Consider the following 17,815-nt stretch of genomic DNA (forward strand, 5'->3'; position numbering starts at 1 on the left):
AATGGAACTGTGCAATGGAAACTGTGTAGGAACCCTGTGAAATGCCAAGTAAAATAAGGATCCATTCAACACAGGACACGTTCTTTTCTGATTCAAGAGTTTCATTGAAAGAATAAAGCTCGTTCATGACTTTGACATTGCTCTTGCCGATTTCTCAGTGTGTTGTTTTATGTAGTGGAGTAACAAAATAAACATACGCTGTAAGAAAAAAATCTGTAAAAAAGAAAATTACCAGGACATTTTCTGTTAAGTTTATGGGCATTTCCTTCAACTCTAAAAAGGAAAATCAGAGTATCATAAAATACAGTATATCTTCTGTACAATTTATGGTGTTTTATTATGGCGACTGTGGCATAATAAAAGTTCCGCTGCTCATGAGGCGTGTGTTGCATTCGTCTCTCGTTAACAATAATAGCCTCGTTCAGCTCCCACAACACTCGGTCCTGCTCTGCTTCATACTACAGTCATGTTAATGATCTCATCCATGAACATGATTTCTTCCCGAGTCCTACTATTTTCCCCTGTCTGCGAGGTGAAGACCGCATGTCCCAAGATTCATCAAGCTACATCTTTGTTTGAATAGGCCTCTAGCAACCTCTGGCGGACAGAAAATCCTACATATTGCATCTTTGATAAATTCTATGTTGAATCAAATGCTTTTTTCGTTTAGAATGATCTTTTGGGGGTAATTTCTCAGCGAAATCTTATGTAATAAATTTGCGATTAATTAGAATAATTAATTGGCACATCGTGAAATTAATTAGATTTTACATTTTAATCACTTGCCAGCCCTAAAATGACAATATAATCATAGAACATTAGCTGTTGTCTCTATTACAAAAACACATTGCTGAGCTGAAATTCTGGCTGTCATTTTGTCCATTAAGTAGTGCACTTGTTAATCTGACCTCAATTTCAATGTTTCTACAGCTTTATTCTTAGTCTGTTTCTTCGCAGATAAGCCTGACCCCCCTGCCCGCGTCCCAGCAGCCTCAGACATCCGTAAGTCCAGCCTCACACTGTCCTGGTATGGGCCGACATATGACGGGGGCTGCGCTGTCCATTCCTACAACCTGGAGATATGGAACTCTGTGGACAAGAAGTGGACAGATCTGGCGTCCTGTAACAGCACCTCTTATAACGTACAGAACCTGCTTCCAGACAGACAGTACAAGTTTCGAGTGAGAGCTGTAAATATTTATGGTGTTGGGGAGCCTAGTGCTGAGTGTGAGCCAGTGCAGGTGGGACTGGAGGACAAAGACGGTGAGCGCCACCTAGTGGACATTAATAGTATTGTATTAGGAACAAAGCTTGGATTACACTGTTAACTTATTTCAGTTTAAAATGTGTTGTAAAAACAGTCTGTTGATTTTACAGGAAATAAGGAAGATGAAGTCGAGCCCTCAGATGATGGTATGTGTCATGTTTGTTGAATTTTAGAATTGTAATAAAATTTGGAAAGATGATTTTCTCATGCTAGTAATTAAGTAGAGGCCGTAAAATGCACATGAGTTTCAGTTTTTGCTGTTAGAATGTGCATAGACAGTTTACTTTATACTTCTTAAACTGCATGTACTGATATATTCTGATGATAAGTGTCACTGAATTATTACAGTTTGTCTCAAGTGTTTTGGCTTAATTCTTAAATGTGTTTTTTTTTTTTTTTTTTTTACAATAAATTCTGATCACAGAACAATTAGTTTCTTGTTCATATCAGCTTTGAATCTCTTATTGTTTTTAGCAAATTGCATGTGTTTTGGCACATGTGTGCAAAAGAGTAAGTACTATTGTCTACATTTTGCACAATAACTAAATGCACATGACTTGTTGATCAAAACTGACAAACTGGCAAACTCCCCAGACAGCATGTAATCATTGAAACAATGTTGAGTCAGTGTTGATGTGTCAATGCTAATTGCATTGAATTAACATTGCAAAGTGATGTTGGTTTAACATCACTTTTGTACCCACAATTAATGTTGAAAGAATGGTGAGATTTTAATAAAAAAAAAAAAAAAAAAAAAAAGATAATTTAATTGAATCCATGTTATGAATTAATGTTGGTTTAATATCACTTTTGCACACGCAATTAATGTGGAAAAAATGGTGCGATTTCAACAAAAAATCAATGGTAATGACACTGAATCATTGTTACACTATGATTGCTTCTACATCACTGCTGTTGAATCAACAATGAAATTATCAAAAAATAATCAATAGTAATTTTCAGCTAATTTCTGACCATTTCAAAGTTTGATGAAAACCTTTTAAAACATAAATAACACCTTTCCAGCAGTTGAGCTGACAGTTCAAAGGGTTAGTTCACCCAAAAATGAAAATTATGTCATTAATGGCTCACCCTCATGTCGTTCCAAACCCGTAAGACCTCCGGTCATCTTTGGAACACAGTTTAAGATATTTTAGATTTAGTCCGAGAGCTTTCTGTCCCTCCATTGAAAATGTACTGTATGTACAGTATACTGTCCATGCCCAGAAAGGTAATAAAAACATCATCAAAGTAGTCCATGTGACATCAGTGGGTTAGTTAGAATTTGTTGAAGCATCGAAAATACATTTTGGTCCAAAAATAACAAAAACTATGACTTTATTCAGCATTGTCTTCTCTTCTGGAATCCTTTCCATTGAATTGATTCCATTGAATCCTTTAATCTGTCGGCGTTGGTAATGCACTTTTACGTCGTTGTTTTTGGCGATTAGGACATCCGCGACATGCACACTTAAGCACCATTTAAAAAAAATATAGCAATACCAAAATACAAACAATGTAGAATTGAATACAGCGTGCGTCTCCCTCAGACTAAACGAAGCATCAGCAGTGTCACTGCAGAGTTGTGAATCGATGCTTCAAAATGAAAAGATGCAGATGCAGATTCACCTTATGTAGACCATACACTCTAAAAAATGCTGGGGTTGAAGTTGGGTTGAAAATGGACAAACCCAGCAATTAGGTTGTTTTAAATGTTTTCCCAACCTGCTGGGCAGTTTTATTTAACCCAACTATTGTTTAAAAAAATACTGTATGGCTGGCTTAAAATGAACCCAAAATATGTTGGAAATTAAAAATCAGACACACAATACTAGAGGCAACAATAATAATCAAAAGGTGAACATGTATTAATAAGCAATTTGATAAATGTTTATTATTGTTTCATTATTATTCATTAAACCTATTAATAAATGTTCATTTCTTAAAAGTATTAATAAATGTTAATTTCCAACACACTTTGGGTTCATTTTAAGCAAGAAATACAGTATTTTTTAAACAATAGTTAAGTTCAGTAAAACTACCCAGCAGGTTGGGCAAAAACCCAACTGCTGGGTCAAAATAACCCAATCACTGGGTTAATTTTCAACCCAACATGGGTTGTTTTTAACCCAGCATTTTTTAGAGTGTTCTCTGTTTAAATATCACAAAATAGCCAGTCACTTTCTCAATCAAAAGGTGTAGGTTTTTGTTGTTGTTGTTTTTGTGATTGCGTTTCAGTGGGAACAGGCTAAACTGAATGGAGATCAGTTAAACTTAATGGTGATTCAGGAATATGCATGGTTACCTGATTAAGCAGTAATCAGGCAGCAGAAGTTAAAGAAATAGTTCACTTGAAAATTACCTCAAGCTTTACTCACCCTCAAGACATCCTTGGTGTATATGACTTTCTTCAACACAATCTGAGAAATATTAATAAATATCCTGACGCATGCAAGCTTTATAATGGCAGTACGTGTAACCAAATGAGTTTGAGCTGAAGAAAGTGTCTCCATCCACATCTATCCATCATAAGCATATCCCACATGGCTCTGGGGGTTAATAAAGGCCTTCCGAAGTGAAGTGATGCATTTGTGTAAAAAAAAAAAAAAATCCATATTTAAACAAGCTATGAAGTAAAATATCTTCTGTATTCAAATTATGGAAAAAACAGAACTGGCGTTGCATCAGTTCCGTAAGTTAAATAATAAAAAAAAAAATGTAAATAAATCCAGTTCCAATTTTTTGGAATGGGTTTTGATTTCAGGCTGTATGACAAATAAAGTATTTATTTCAAAAGAGTTTGATGATTTACTATAGGCAATGAATATGTAGTTTGCCCAGCACAATCTCTACTATTTTATAACATGGAAGAACACTATACAGTGCATTTATTTTTATAGAAATGTGTTACACGTAAACTGAAAATTCAGAGTTGCTTGCCATGGAAGAGCAGCAGAAAGATATATAAGAATGTGTGGTGGTGGTGGTAGTGTGAGTGGAAGACATGATCAAGTGTGTAAAACATTTCTACAAAAATGTACTGTATACTGTAAATACAAATTTTCATTTTTTCTATTTGTGTACTACAGTATTGACTTTTCTTAGTAAATTTTTACCTACCGTATCTAAAAAGCTACACAAGAGATACACCAGAGCATTCAGCTAGACAAAACTAGGTGTTGGAAAATTAATGAAATGTTTTGGGTGAGTAACTACATTTTGCAGACATGCTATAGAGTTTGGATGTTCCAGGCAACAGTTGTGACAATTGAGCTTACAGTTTAGAGAATTTCAAGACTGTTTTGAAAAATGTGCCAACGCGATTGAGAAAAAACTGTAAAGGAAGCATATCTACTGAGGTTTTTTCAAAAAGTGTTAAATATTGCAACATGACTGATTATAGATGATCCAGAATAATAGGGATATATTTCCTGTCTTTTCACAACAGAAACAGAGAAGGAACCGGACTACAGAGATGTGACGATCAAGTCAGATGTAAAAGTGAAGGACCTGTATGATGTGGAAGAACGAATGGGCTCGTAAGTATGACACTAGATTAATAAAATGGAGTTAATAATTTGAGATTATTGTACAATAAAGGAACCTGCAACAACATTAATCATTTTTTTAAATATATATATATATATATATATATATAATTTGTTATTTTTTTACTTAAAATTAAAAGAAAAGCAGCATCTTGTGTTGATCAGAAAGTTTGAGTCGTCAGTCTTTATTTATTTTTTCTTTATTTTTCTTTTCAGAGGAAAATTTGGGACCGTTTTCAAACTGATAGAAAAGTCCACTAAAAAGGTTTGGGCGGGGAAATTCATAAAAGCATATTCTGCCAAAGAAAAAGAAAACGTAAGACAGGAAATTGCAATTATGAATGACCTGCATCACCCAAAGCTTGTGCAGTGTATCGACGCTTTTGAGGCAAAGACAGACATCGTAATGGTGCTGGAAATGTAAGTAGACATGAGTTTTATGAGCTTTAGGTCTGGTTTCACAGACAGGGCTTAAAGGTGCCATAGAACGTCTTTTCAAAAGATAAGTGTAAGGTGTCCCCTGAATGTGTCTGTGATGTTTCAGCTCAAAATACCCCATAGATTTTTTTTTTGACTGCCTATTTTGGGGCATCATTAACTATGCACCGATTCAGGCTGCGCAGCCCCTTTAAATCTCTCGCTCCCTGCCCTCCCGAGTTCTCGACTATAAGTGCAGTTATACAGTGCATAAACAAAGTTCACACAGCTAATATAACCCTCAAATGGATCTTTACAAGATTTTCGTCATTCATACTGCATGCATGCATCGATTCCTGTGAGTAAAGTATTTATTTGGATGTTTACATTTGATTCTGAATGAGTTTGATAGTGCTCTGTGGCTAACGGCTAATGCTACACTGTTGGAGAGATTTACAAAGAATGAAGTTGTGTTTATGAATTATACAGACTGCAAGTGTTTAAAAATGGAAATAGCGATGGCTCTTGTCTCCGTAAATACAGTAATAAACAATGGTAACTTTAACCACATTTAACAGTACATTAGCAACATGCTAACGAAACATTTAGAAAGACAATTTACAAATATCACTAAAAATATCATGATATCATGGATCATGTCAGTTATTATTGCTCCATCTGCCATTTTTCGCTATTGTTCTTGCTTGTTTACCTAGTCTGATGATTCAGCTGTGCACAGATCCAGACGTTAATACTGGCTGCCCTTGTGTAATGCTTTGAACATGAGCTGGCATATGCAAATATTCAGGTCATACATATTAATGATCCTGACTGTTTCGTAACAGTCGTTGTTATGTTGAGATTCGCCTGTTTTCCGGAGGTCTTTTAAACAAATGAGATTTATATAAGAAGGAGGAAGCAATGGAGTTTGAGACTCACTGTATGTCTTTTCCACTCTTGTTATTCAACTATGCCGAGGTAAATTTAATTTTTGATTCTAGGGCACCTTTACATTAAGCCAAGATTAGGCCTTAGATTAAGACATTTAAGTAGCTTTTATAAATGTGCCTTAGAAAAATTACATTGCTGATGTGCATTTTGAGACAAAACAATAGCAGTGACATATTTTAAGATATGCCATTGCAAGTTGACAAGAATAAGTTACAACCCTTTGAAAATGTCTGACTAATCTATTGATTATCAGCAGATGCCCTTTTTTTTTTTTTTTTTTTTTTTTTTTTTTTACATGGATAAACTCTTACAGGGTTTGAAACTTTTAGTTGAACATGTCTGGTGTATTGGCTGAACTTCGTTGTTCTTCAGGATCTCAGGAGGGGAACTGTTTGAGCGGATAATAGATGAGGACTTTGAGCTGACAGAGAGAGAGGTGATCAAATACATGCTTCAGATTGTGGATGGAGTAAATTTCATCCATAAGAAAGGCATCGTCCACCTGGACCTCAAACCTGAGAACATCATGTGTGTCAATAAGACCGGCAGCAAAATCAAACTAATTGACTTTGGACTAGCACGCAGACTTGGTAATTGCATTTTATGTTTTTATTTGTTTATTTTATTAAAGTTCTAACAGATTATTATAATTTTAATTGTTATCAGAAAAAAAAAAAAAATATATATATATATATATTTAGACATCAATTTATATAAGACTCACTGATGATAATCCATGGTCAGTATAGAATTTTGACATTTTCCAATGCTTTTCACTTTCACAATTGCAACTGAGAAACAATTTCATTTTCAAAAGTCATTTGTTTATTTAAAAAATATTGTTTTAAAGTTGAATTATGAATTGTTTGTGTCTTATGTTTGGCTGTAGAGACTGCTGGATCTCTGAAAGTCCTTTTTGGCACCCCAGAGTTTGTGGCTCCAGAGGTGATTAATTATGAGGCCATCAGTTACGCTACAGACATGTGGAGTATAGGAGTTATCTGCTACATCCTGTGAGTACACAAGTCAAGTCACCCTTGTTTTATACTGCTTTGTACAATACAGATTGTTTCAAAGCAGCTTCATAGTAATAAACAGGAAAATAATGATCAATGATGCAAACTTCATCAAATATGAGAAAATCAAATTTTGCTGTAAAGCAGCTCTACAGAAGACAATAGCTTTATTCATTTCACATCCATTCTGAAGAGATATTACCTTGATGACCAATTAATTTTTTCCCATTTTCTGTGCTGATCTAGATCTAGGTGTAAAATTTGCAGAATTATATGGAATAAATTTAAACATGTGCTACACTCTTATTGGTTAAATTATACAAACAATTTAATAAATAATTATATATGGTAGCCTTTCAATTCATCCAGGGTTTTCCTTGCCTATGATCCAAATTTGTAGAGCCTAATAATTGAAGAGTTCCAAATTTTGTGGAAATCAAGTACTTTATCATTCTTTAAAAGAGTATTACAGAAAAAAATATACTTTAAAAGAATATACTGAAGTACTCAATGTAATGTTTTCAGACACTTAATTGCAAGTAATTGCAACTATCGTAAATAAAAATGTATTATAGTTTTTCAATTTATATTAAATGCAATTAGCTGAACTTTTATGACCCACTTAAGGACTTTAAAAAGTACATCTTTATATGTCATTTCATAATTACTTCTATTGTCTTTGAAATGTTCAAAGTGTATTGTCAAATGTACTGACAAGCATTTATATTAAACTAAAATAATCATTAATGCCATTTCTATGAAAACTATAAACATTTGTAATTACACATTTGTAATGATAAAGTTGGAATTTAGTACATTGAATATATTAACTATAAATGTAACGTCAAACAGCACACTGAATTATAATCAAGTATGTTTTAGTATGTTAGTCAACAGATCAAAATAATTGTACTTCTTTAAATTATGACAAAAGATGATTAAAACCTAATGATTTAAAATGTACTTTAAAGACAATTTTTTAAAAAAAATTGACATTATTACAAAGTGCACCTTTCAAACGTGTACTTTTGTTAAGAAACAGTCATAAAAGCATAGTCTCTTTTAGTACACGTATGTGGCCTTTTATTTCATTCATATTTTTTTAAATATACTTTTAAAGGTACACTATGCAACTTTTTATTTGTTGTGGAAAATGTATGTAATGAGTGAGTACATTATGAATCCATCTTCCAAAATATGTTTTTGTCTTATCATGAATCACTACAGTACGCCTATAATAAGTGTTTATATTTGGACTATTTTAGACTGAGCGGGACAACCACTGCAGAGTATCCCATCACCTGCATGACTCGTCATATACATAAACAGAGAGAAGTAGCTCCGGCTACAATGTTCTTCCGCAAGAGACATGCAGTTTAATTTATTAACCGCTAGAGTGCCAAAAGTTACATAGTGTACCTTTTAAGATTTGAAGTATATAAGTGTATATTCAATACAATTAAGCACACTTCTTTTCTGCAGGGATGATCATCCCATTATTGTTGTTGGGAAGAATGTCTGAGATATGTTTGCTTAATAGTCTTTTCTGTTTGAAATGGAAAACACTTCAGCAAGGTGTTACTTTTGGAAACTAGAGGAATACTATAGTCCCTCATGAGAGGTAGTCTGTTGTATTTTTGTAGTTTGTTTTCTAAGCTGTCTGTCAGAGTTTTATGAGTTTATATAGTATGTGTGATAAGAGTATCTGTGGTAACAGAAAGATGGAGCTGTAGATTATCTTGTGTTTCTCTGTGATCTCCTCAGTTCCCCAATGTTTATCTGGGCATCAAGCAGCAAGCAAAAGGCCTTTTGGTATAATTGTAAAAATGTCTACCTTCAGGTCGTGGTACACAATATTTCAAGATGAACCCTTACTGGACTTTTTTCCCTTTTTTTAGTGTGACGATATTATAGCTCCACTTACTTTCTTTCATTGTTTCTTGTTGTATTTAGCGTCAGTGGTTTGTCTCCCTTCATGGGGGACAATGATAATGAGACGCTGTCTAATGTGACCTCAGCGACGTGGGACTTTGAAGACGAGGCATTTGATGAGATCTCAGATGAGGCCAAAGACTTTATCAGTAACCTGCTGAAGAAAGACATGAAGTGAGTGCACATCTCTGCTTCACTTTCACCAAAGTCCTTATTCAGAAAATACTTGAAAGTATATATTTGTTGCCTTATATGGTGAGTCATTTTAAATGTCTGATTTACTCGATTTCCTCTGTCTTGCATCATGCATCTGTGCACTCTGAGATTCAGTTCTTTGTCATTTTCTTTTTCACAATATATTCTTTCTCTCAGCAGATCAGTGTCTGTGTTTTTTTTGTCTTCAGAGCTCGTCTGACTTGCGATCAGTGTTTCCAACACCCATGGCTCAAACAGGACACCACCATCATGGAGGCCAAGAAGCTTTCTAAAGAGAGGATGAAGAAGTATATTCTGAGAAGAAAGTGGCAGGTGAGGATCATAATGTGACATAAAATGTTGGTTTTCTCCTTGTTGCTTCTCCTTATTGATGAAAGTCTGATTACAATGAGCTGAAGATCTTCTCGCAGTGTGCTTGTTATCATATAGTTCTGTTACTGATGTGTTGGTGAATATAGTGATAACTGATAGTTTTGCACTCTCTTCTCCAGAAAACGGGGCACGCGGTACGAGCTATTGGTCGGCTGTCTAACATGGCGTTGATGGCAGGCGTTCACGCCAAAAAGGGTTCCCCCACTGAAGGTACAACTTTTTCTGTATGACCAACCCTTAAATAAAAGTGTAGTATTGACTCAGTTAGTGAATTGTTTTAAAGAGGACATATTATGCTTTTTCACATCTTACATTTTTTAGTGTGTAATGTTGCTGTTTGAGCATGGAAACAGAGTGCAAAGTTATAAAGTCATTCCAGCGGGAGTTTCTAATTCGATATATCAGTGCATACTGTTTCTGAACTCCTGAAAATGCATCGATTGTTGTCTTGAGTTTTCTTCTGGGAACAAACACATCACAATAATCCTCATTTAAATATTCCCACCCAAGGCATAATCATATTAAAGGGGCGGGGCCTGGTTGAGTTGCATTAGTAGTGTGTTGTCGCCATGTACAAGAGATGCTGTTTTTCCTCCCCGAATCTAATGCAGTTATGGTAACGGCCGTGACATTTCCAAAACACGCTCAAAGCGGTTGACCAATCACAACACACTGGTCCAGGTGACCAATCAGAGCACACTGTGCTTTTCAGGAGGAGGGGCTTCATAGAGACAGGATCTAAACAGGTGTGTGTTTCATGTACAACAATGTAACTTGTAGATTAAAGGATTAGTTCACATTCAAATACAATGTTCCTGATAATTTACTCACCCCCATGTCATCCAAGATGTCCATGTCCTTCTTTCTTCAGTCGAAAAGAAATGAAGGTTTTTGATGAAAACATTCCAGGATTATTCTCCTTATAGTGGACTTCAATGATCTCCAAACGGTTGAAGGTCAAAATTACAGTTTCAGTGCAGCTTCAAAGGGCTTTAAATGATACCAGACAAGGAATAAGGGTCTTATCTAGAAAAACGATCGGTTATTTTCGAAAAAAATGTAAATGTATATGCTTTATGTAAACAAATGATCGCCTTCCAAGTGTTTCCGCCAAAACCACACTTTCGTATTCTTCAAAAAGCTTACGCTGTATGTCCTACGCCTTCCCTATTCTACTTACGGAACGAACGCAGCGCCAGTTCCAGTTCCATTATTGTTTTAGACTTATAATCTGTGACCGGTGATTTGTTTTGCTCTCTCCTCTGCACCTCCACATTCGTCATTACATTGTGCATCAGGTCAAAGGACACTCTTTCGCGGCAAATCGACTTGTGCATTCTGCGTACGGCCATCCGTTGGAAGCTAGTTATTTAAATTTATAAAGTTTTAAATATGGATATTTTTCAAGAATGCATCACTTTGCTTCAGAAGGCTTTTATTAACCCATATGGATTACTTTTTTATGGATGGATGCATTATTTTTTACTTCAAAACATGGCCCCCCATTCACAAGCGTTATAAACCTTGGAGGACTAAGGATATTTTTAAATGTATCTCTGTGTTTGTCTAAACGAAGATAGTCATATACACCCAGGATGGCTTGAGGGTGAGTAAATCATGGGATCATTTTCATTTTTGAGTGAACTATCCCTTTAATTACGTTATGCACGGGTGGAGAAGTAATAACTTCTGCTGATTAATCTATTTGAGATCTCTGCTGTAACGAATATGGCACCTAATGACTACTTGACTGTTTTTGTTCCATGTCATTTTGATTTATTTGATGTTTGATTCATCGCGGGTTCCCTCATACATCATATGCTACGAGTCCTCTTATGTACGGAAGAGGATTAGGGCCAAGCAATAATAAAAAAATAAAACCATCTCGAGATTAAAGTTGTTAAATTTTGAGAAAAAACTTGTTAAATTTCAAGAAAAAAGTCGAGATAAAATGTAGAGAGTAAACTTGTTAAATTACGAGAAAAAAAGTTGTTAAATTACGAGAACAAATTGTTAAATTATGAGAAAAATTTTGTTAAATTTCGTGGAAAAAGTCAAGATAAAATGTTGAGAATGAAGTCATTAAATTACGAGAAAAAAGTTGTTAAATTACGAGAACAAATTTGTTAAATTACAAGAATAAATTTGTTAATTTAATGACTTTATAAACATTTTATCTCGACTTTTTTCTCAAAATTTAACAAGTTTTTTTTTCTCGTAATTTAACAGGTTTATTCTCAACATTTTATCTCAACTTTTTTCTTGAAATTTAGCGAGTTTTTTCTCGAAATTTAACAACATTAATCTCGAGATGGTTTTATTTTTTTTATTATTGCTTGGCCCTAATCCTCTTCCGTACTTATGCAATTTACACACATGCACTCCCCTTCAAAAACAAGTGTTGATTGTTAACATGCTAAAATATTAATATATATATATATATATATATATGGATATAGAATGTAGAATGATATAGAATGTATTTAGTGTTTATTGCTTATTGTTCCCAAAAGCATTATCTATTTAAGTCCACATGTAATTTAACAAGAAACTCTGCTTATAACCACAGCTCGAGAGCTGCAGTTACAACCACGTAAGTTTGCGAATGTTCATTGGAACTATGGTTTTGGGAAATGGCAAATCGTTGAACTGTGTTGATAATGACGGAAAATGCAACTATACTTGGTTAACAATGTTTTCCGGAAACGCACCCCAGAGAGTTACTGACAGACTGGGAAGAGAGGTGCTGCAACAATGTAAAATATATAAAAAAAAATAATAATAACTATTTTTTTTTTCCCCCCCAAACATTCCTCTTTAACTCAATCTGCCCTTGTGGTAAATAAGTGTGTGTATTTATTTATTACTGAATTCATACAAGTGAGTTAGTAAATGTTCATTTAAAGCCTTTCACATTTTTATTTATGTCCAAAATCTTCCTGTTTATCTGTCTATAACAGAGGACAAACCATTTTCAGTTGAATTGGAGGAGCAGACTCTAATGAAACCCACTTTCAGCACTGTTATTAAAGACGTCGAGGTGGTGGAGGGCAGCGCTGCTCGATTCGACTGCAAAATAGAAGGTAAAATGATATGGTTACATACTGCTAAAACAATCCATGGATAAAATATGGTGCATTGATTAAATGTGGCTTTAAAGATGACTTAATACAGTGTTGAAATATTTACCAACAACACACAGCCACATTTACTGTTCCATAAATATTATGAATAGTATTTATTTATGAAACTTAAGATAATATTCAGGTAATGGTAAAGTTAAATGTTCAGCATCATTACTCCAGTCTTCAGTGTCACATGATCCTTCAGAAATCATTCTAATATGCTAATTTGCTGCTCAAGATTCTTCTTATTATTAATTAGTAATAAGGTAGTAATTAGGATCTTTTAGTATTCATGCATTTTGTGTCAAATTGCTCATATTTTTAATTTAATACGTATATTTTTTATTATGTACAAACAGGTTATCCTGACCCAGAGGTGGTGTGGTTTAAGGACGACCAGCCGATAAAAGAGACGCGCCATTTTCAGATTGATTACGATGAAGATGGAAACTGCAGTCTGGTCATTTCTGAGGTCAACGGTGATGATGACGCAAAGTACACCTGCAAGGCCATGAACAGCATCGGGGAGGCCGTCTGCACCGCCGAACTCATCGTAGAGGTGATGGGAGGAGAGGAGGAGGAAGAGGAAGAAGAAGAATAGAAGACAACCTCTTTTGCCATGTTTTTTTTTCTTTTTCTTTGTCACGGTGCTTTTATTCTCACTGACTTTTGGACTTCCAGATGATGACAATGATGATGAGGATAAGACCTCGGATCACCTTTTGCTGCATTTGCTTTATTGCACTTCCAGTTTGTTCTTTTTGTATTTATGCAACAGCCAAAGTCAGATATCAGATTTGTTTATCACATGGCTTTAATGATACTCACATTCCATTGGTTGCTTTTTTTTCTTTCATATTTTACTCTTCAAGTAGGGTTTTTTCCCTAACCAAACCAACCTAATCACATGTGTGTTTGTGTGATCGCTCCAGACCGTTTGAATTAAGCAGCACTTCCTGTCTGTTAGGACAGCTTTAAGCACTGTAAACTCATGTAAGGTTGTGTTTTCTCATTTGGAAACATTTTCCTCTTTTTCATCAACTGTCACAGTAGCAGAACTCAACAACAGATATTTGGAGACACATTTTAAATCTATGTTTATTTTATTAGGAACGTCTGTAGATTATATTTCTTTAATGTGTTTACATACAGTATATACGCGTTTGATAATGTGCAGATTGCATTGTAATGAGAACACTACAAATGTAGTTATTCACTTTTAAAGAATAAATTTTGATCACAAACAAGTGTACATTTGTGCTCACTCAAAAAACAACTTTGAAAGTTATTAAAGATACACTATGTAACTTTTGGCCCTCTAGCATTACAAAAACAAAACTGCATGCATTTTGTGGGAGAATTGTTTTGGTCGCTCTTTGGCTTACGTGACTGCAAATGAATATTCTACTGTGCTCATAAAACATTTATTACTAGGAAGAGACGTTACCTGTTTAGATGGAAATGATCTCATGCTGACTAGCTGAAGATGTTACTGCAGCTTTACCCATTAATAGACACGGTACCAGTGTTGCTAAATTGACCCTTCGCCAGGAGTTTGATTGACAGGCGATCTAACCAATCATAACACAGAATCCGCCATTTTGTCTGACAAAGCAGTCAGGGAAGTTAGCAGATTAATGTAGGTGGATTTGAACTTGAAAAAAAGGTGTGTACTGACATCTTTATCGATTAAAACAACATTTCTTAATTTCCTTATGATGTTCATTCCTGTTTATTTGATGCTATAAATGAACTAGTAGGAAGAGATGATCGGTCTGCATGAGAACATCATGTGTGGCATGAGTGGCATGGCTTGTCGGACATAGCAACAGTCACTAAAGGCAGTGGGTCTTTACGAACAGTCAATTGGGCTACTTTTACACTGTTGCCGTGGGTTGTTTTTCATGTCCGCAGGTTAAATCAACCCAAAATAATGCAATATTTAGTCCCTGGAGTGCGGATTTCACCAGGGGAGCCCCACCAAAAAAAGCACATTTTACCCCCGGAATGCGATTTTTACCGTGGGACCCCCCTGAAATGCGACTGGGCTAGTTTTGGGATAGTTTTGAGGAGCAATTGGGGGGTTTTGTTGTGAAAACCTTGGCAACCCTTCACGATGCTTCCTTGAAAATGTCAGCACAACGCTAAAACAACCATAAATGACCCTTCACAATAGATAACACTTTACAGTGAATTCTGTTAAAAAGATAGATATGGCAGTTTATCTGTTCAATAAAATACCTTACATAATAAAACAGCATCTCCACGTCACTTTTACAACATTTCAAATCCCTCAGTTCTCGCTATCTCCGAAAAGCGAGCTCTGTCGTGTTCTCGTTTTGACAGCAGACTTTTTTTTTTTTTTTTAACTCCCACTCACTGCCTTGAGTCTGCGCATAGTGAACTTGGAGCCTGAGTCTGCGCAGTAGTGAGCGTGAAGTGGAGCCGCGCTATCAAGCAGTGTTGCTAAGTCCGCAGTTTTCCCGCGGAATTGGGCTACTTTTACACTGTTGCCACGGGTTGTTTTTCATGTAAGCGGGTTGAATCGACCCAAAATAATGCGATATTTAGTCCCTGGAATGCGAATACTACCAGGGCAGCCCCGCCAAAAAAGCAAATTTTACCCCCGAAATGCGATTGGGCTAGTTTTGGCCTAGTTTTGAGGAGCAATTTGGCGGGTTTTGTTGTGAAAACCTGGCAACCCTGTTATCAAGGTCCTGCCCACACTCCTGCAGAATCAGTTAAGAAAGCAGAACAACTCATTATGTCTGTGTGAAATAAACAGTTCTGGAAATGTAGAAATTCAAGTTAAAGCTCCAATCTCCTCCCGAAGATCTAGAAAAAAAGTCAGTTGGTGCTTCAGTGACAACTTCACTCAGAGAAGCTATCAATCTCAGCTGACAATCATGACCTAAAAACCTGCGTTTTTATAGCATCAAATAACAAACTAAAAACAAACTTATTTAAAGAACGAACATTCTAAAGGTGCTATAGAGCAGGGGTGCCCAAACTTTTTCCTATGAAGGGCCAAAAATCAAACTTGATTGAGAGCCGTGGGCCAAAAGTAAATTTTGCATCATAAATCAAACTATATTACATTAAAGTTGCTATGGCTTTATTTATTTCATAATATTTAAAATAAATATAAAACAACTTTAATCTGATGAACTAATGCAGTTTTATTTGTAAAGTGTTGCGTTTTAATGAACAATTAAATGGGCAACAATCCCCAAGTGTTCAATGTACAATACAGTTCAATGCCAAATACACAATCAATAATAAAACCATGTGGTTGCAATGTCAGTGACCTAATGAGAGATATGAAGCTGGTCCTTATTTTTCAGAAGTTTTTCAAGATTGGGCTGTAGCTGACTTACAGACAAAGACAATATATTATGTAGGAGAGAGTCAGTTATTTGGCTTCTTAGTTTACTCTTGTTCAAGTTCATCAGACTGAAAGTTTGCTTGCAGAGGTAGGTACTGCCAAACAGAGACAGCATCACTTGTGCCTGCTTACACATCTTTGGGTACCTGTTAGCTGGGACACATTTGTAGAAGTCTGTCAAGGGAAGGGATGTGAACTTGTGTTTCAGTTCTGAATCACACTGAAGCTCAATTAGTTCCATCTGAAGATCGTCTCTGACTGCATACTTCGGTAAAGTTGGTTTTATATTCGCACATTCGGACTTCTAATAAATTCAGACTTTCCAATAAATGTGCAATAAATTAATGTTTGCGAATTTTAAGCAGCGACATGATATTGAAAACCAACGATTGTCAACTTACAACATTTTTCACAGTCGATCAAAATAGGCAAGTATTGTTTTAATGTCATATTTACTTTTGAATGTCCACTGAATGTCCAATGTTGTGTGATTAACAAGGCTATTGAATACGGATGGCCGAATGTGCGAATATAAAACCAACTTTACCGAAGTCAGCAGTGCTGTGTCTGAAGTCCTCAAAGCCACTGCAAGACATGCCTTGACGAACTCTCCAGTAGCGAAGGCTCTTCCACTTTTAGCAGTTAGAGCGGAAATCTGATAACTGGCCCGTGTGGCGCTTTCTTGTGCTGATGAAGGACGTAGCAGCGCGCTCTGTTCAGATCGAAGTCCAGCAAGCAGCTCGTTAGCCTTCTGTTTTCGCGCCTCGCCGCTGTACTTTGAGAAAGCTGCAGAATGTTTGGTTTCGTAATGACGACGGATATTGTACTCTTTTAAAACAGCAACAGACTGTTTGCAAACTAGACACACTGCCTTTGATTTGACTTCTGTGAATAAAAACTCATCTTGCCAAGCTTTTTTAAAATTTCTATTGTCTGTTGTGTTCCACTGCCTTGATTTCTCCATTATTGCGTTTAATTTGTTGACGTTAATTGACGTCATGTGTCGCAAAGCACGCAGTGCTGCACCTTGAATTATGCATTTACAATATTTTTTTATTTATTTATTAATATTTAATTTAAACATTTAATTTCAGTTTACTCTGTTGTAGTTCAACAATAAAACAAACAAAATTGTTATGTCAAATTAGAAATGACAATCTGTGTCGAAGGTATCACCCTCTCTCTCTCTCTCTCTCTCTCTCTCTCTCTCTCTCTCTCTCTCTCTCTCTCTCTCTCTCTCTCTCTCTCTCTCTCTCTCTCCTCTGACGGTACGGTGGGCCAAATCAAAGGTTACCACGGGCCAACTTTGGCCCGCGGGCCCTAGTTTGGGCATCTCTGCTATAGAGGATGTTTTGTTTTATACATTTTTGCAATATTACTTGAAACTGTCTTTACTAACTGATAAAAGACTGTAGGTGCACTGAAAGGAATAATATTAGGCTTGTTTGAGATGAGCCTCGCCTGAAGTTCAGCCAAGTTAGTTAAACAGTTAGTTAAAGGTGCTACAAAGGATGTTTTCGACGACTGAGTAACTAAAGACTGAGTTAAAAGAGACTGCCTAAAATTATATAAACCATCTTTGGAAA

General features: G+C 35.7%; 1 protein-coding gene across 2 annotated transcripts in view; it reads left to right on the top strand.

Moving 5' to 3' along the window:
- mylka (myosin, light chain kinase a) overlaps positions 1-14,082 on the top strand; it is a 119,217-nt gene extending 105,135 nt beyond the window's left edge. For both annotated transcript variants that reach the window (XM_067409665.1, XM_067409664.1), the window contains exons 22-32: positions 958-1,263; positions 1,378-1,413; positions 4,716-4,806; positions 5,032-5,235; positions 6,556-6,773; positions 7,073-7,196; positions 9,153-9,305; positions 9,536-9,659; positions 9,839-9,929; positions 12,680-12,802; positions 13,204-14,082. In XM_067409665.1, the coding sequence (XP_067265766.1) occupies positions 958-1,263; positions 1,378-1,413; positions 4,716-4,806; positions 5,032-5,235; positions 6,556-6,773; positions 7,073-7,196; positions 9,153-9,305; positions 9,536-9,659; positions 9,839-9,929; positions 12,680-12,802; positions 13,204-13,445 (1,712 nt within the window). In that variant the 3' untranslated portion in view covers positions 13,446-14,082. The remainder of the gene's footprint in view (positions 1-957; positions 1,264-1,377; positions 1,414-4,715; positions 4,807-5,031; positions 5,236-6,555; positions 6,774-7,072; positions 7,197-9,152; positions 9,306-9,535; positions 9,660-9,838; positions 9,930-12,679; positions 12,803-13,203) is intronic.
- Positions 14,083-17,815: the final 3,733 nt, after the last annotated feature.

The sequence above is a fragment of the Chanodichthys erythropterus genome, chromosome 14 (genome assembly GCF_024489055.1).
Source record: "Chanodichthys erythropterus isolate Z2021 chromosome 14, ASM2448905v1, whole genome shotgun sequence".
Classification (NCBI taxonomy): Eukaryota; Metazoa; Chordata; class Actinopteri; order Cypriniformes; family Xenocyprididae; genus Chanodichthys; species Chanodichthys erythropterus.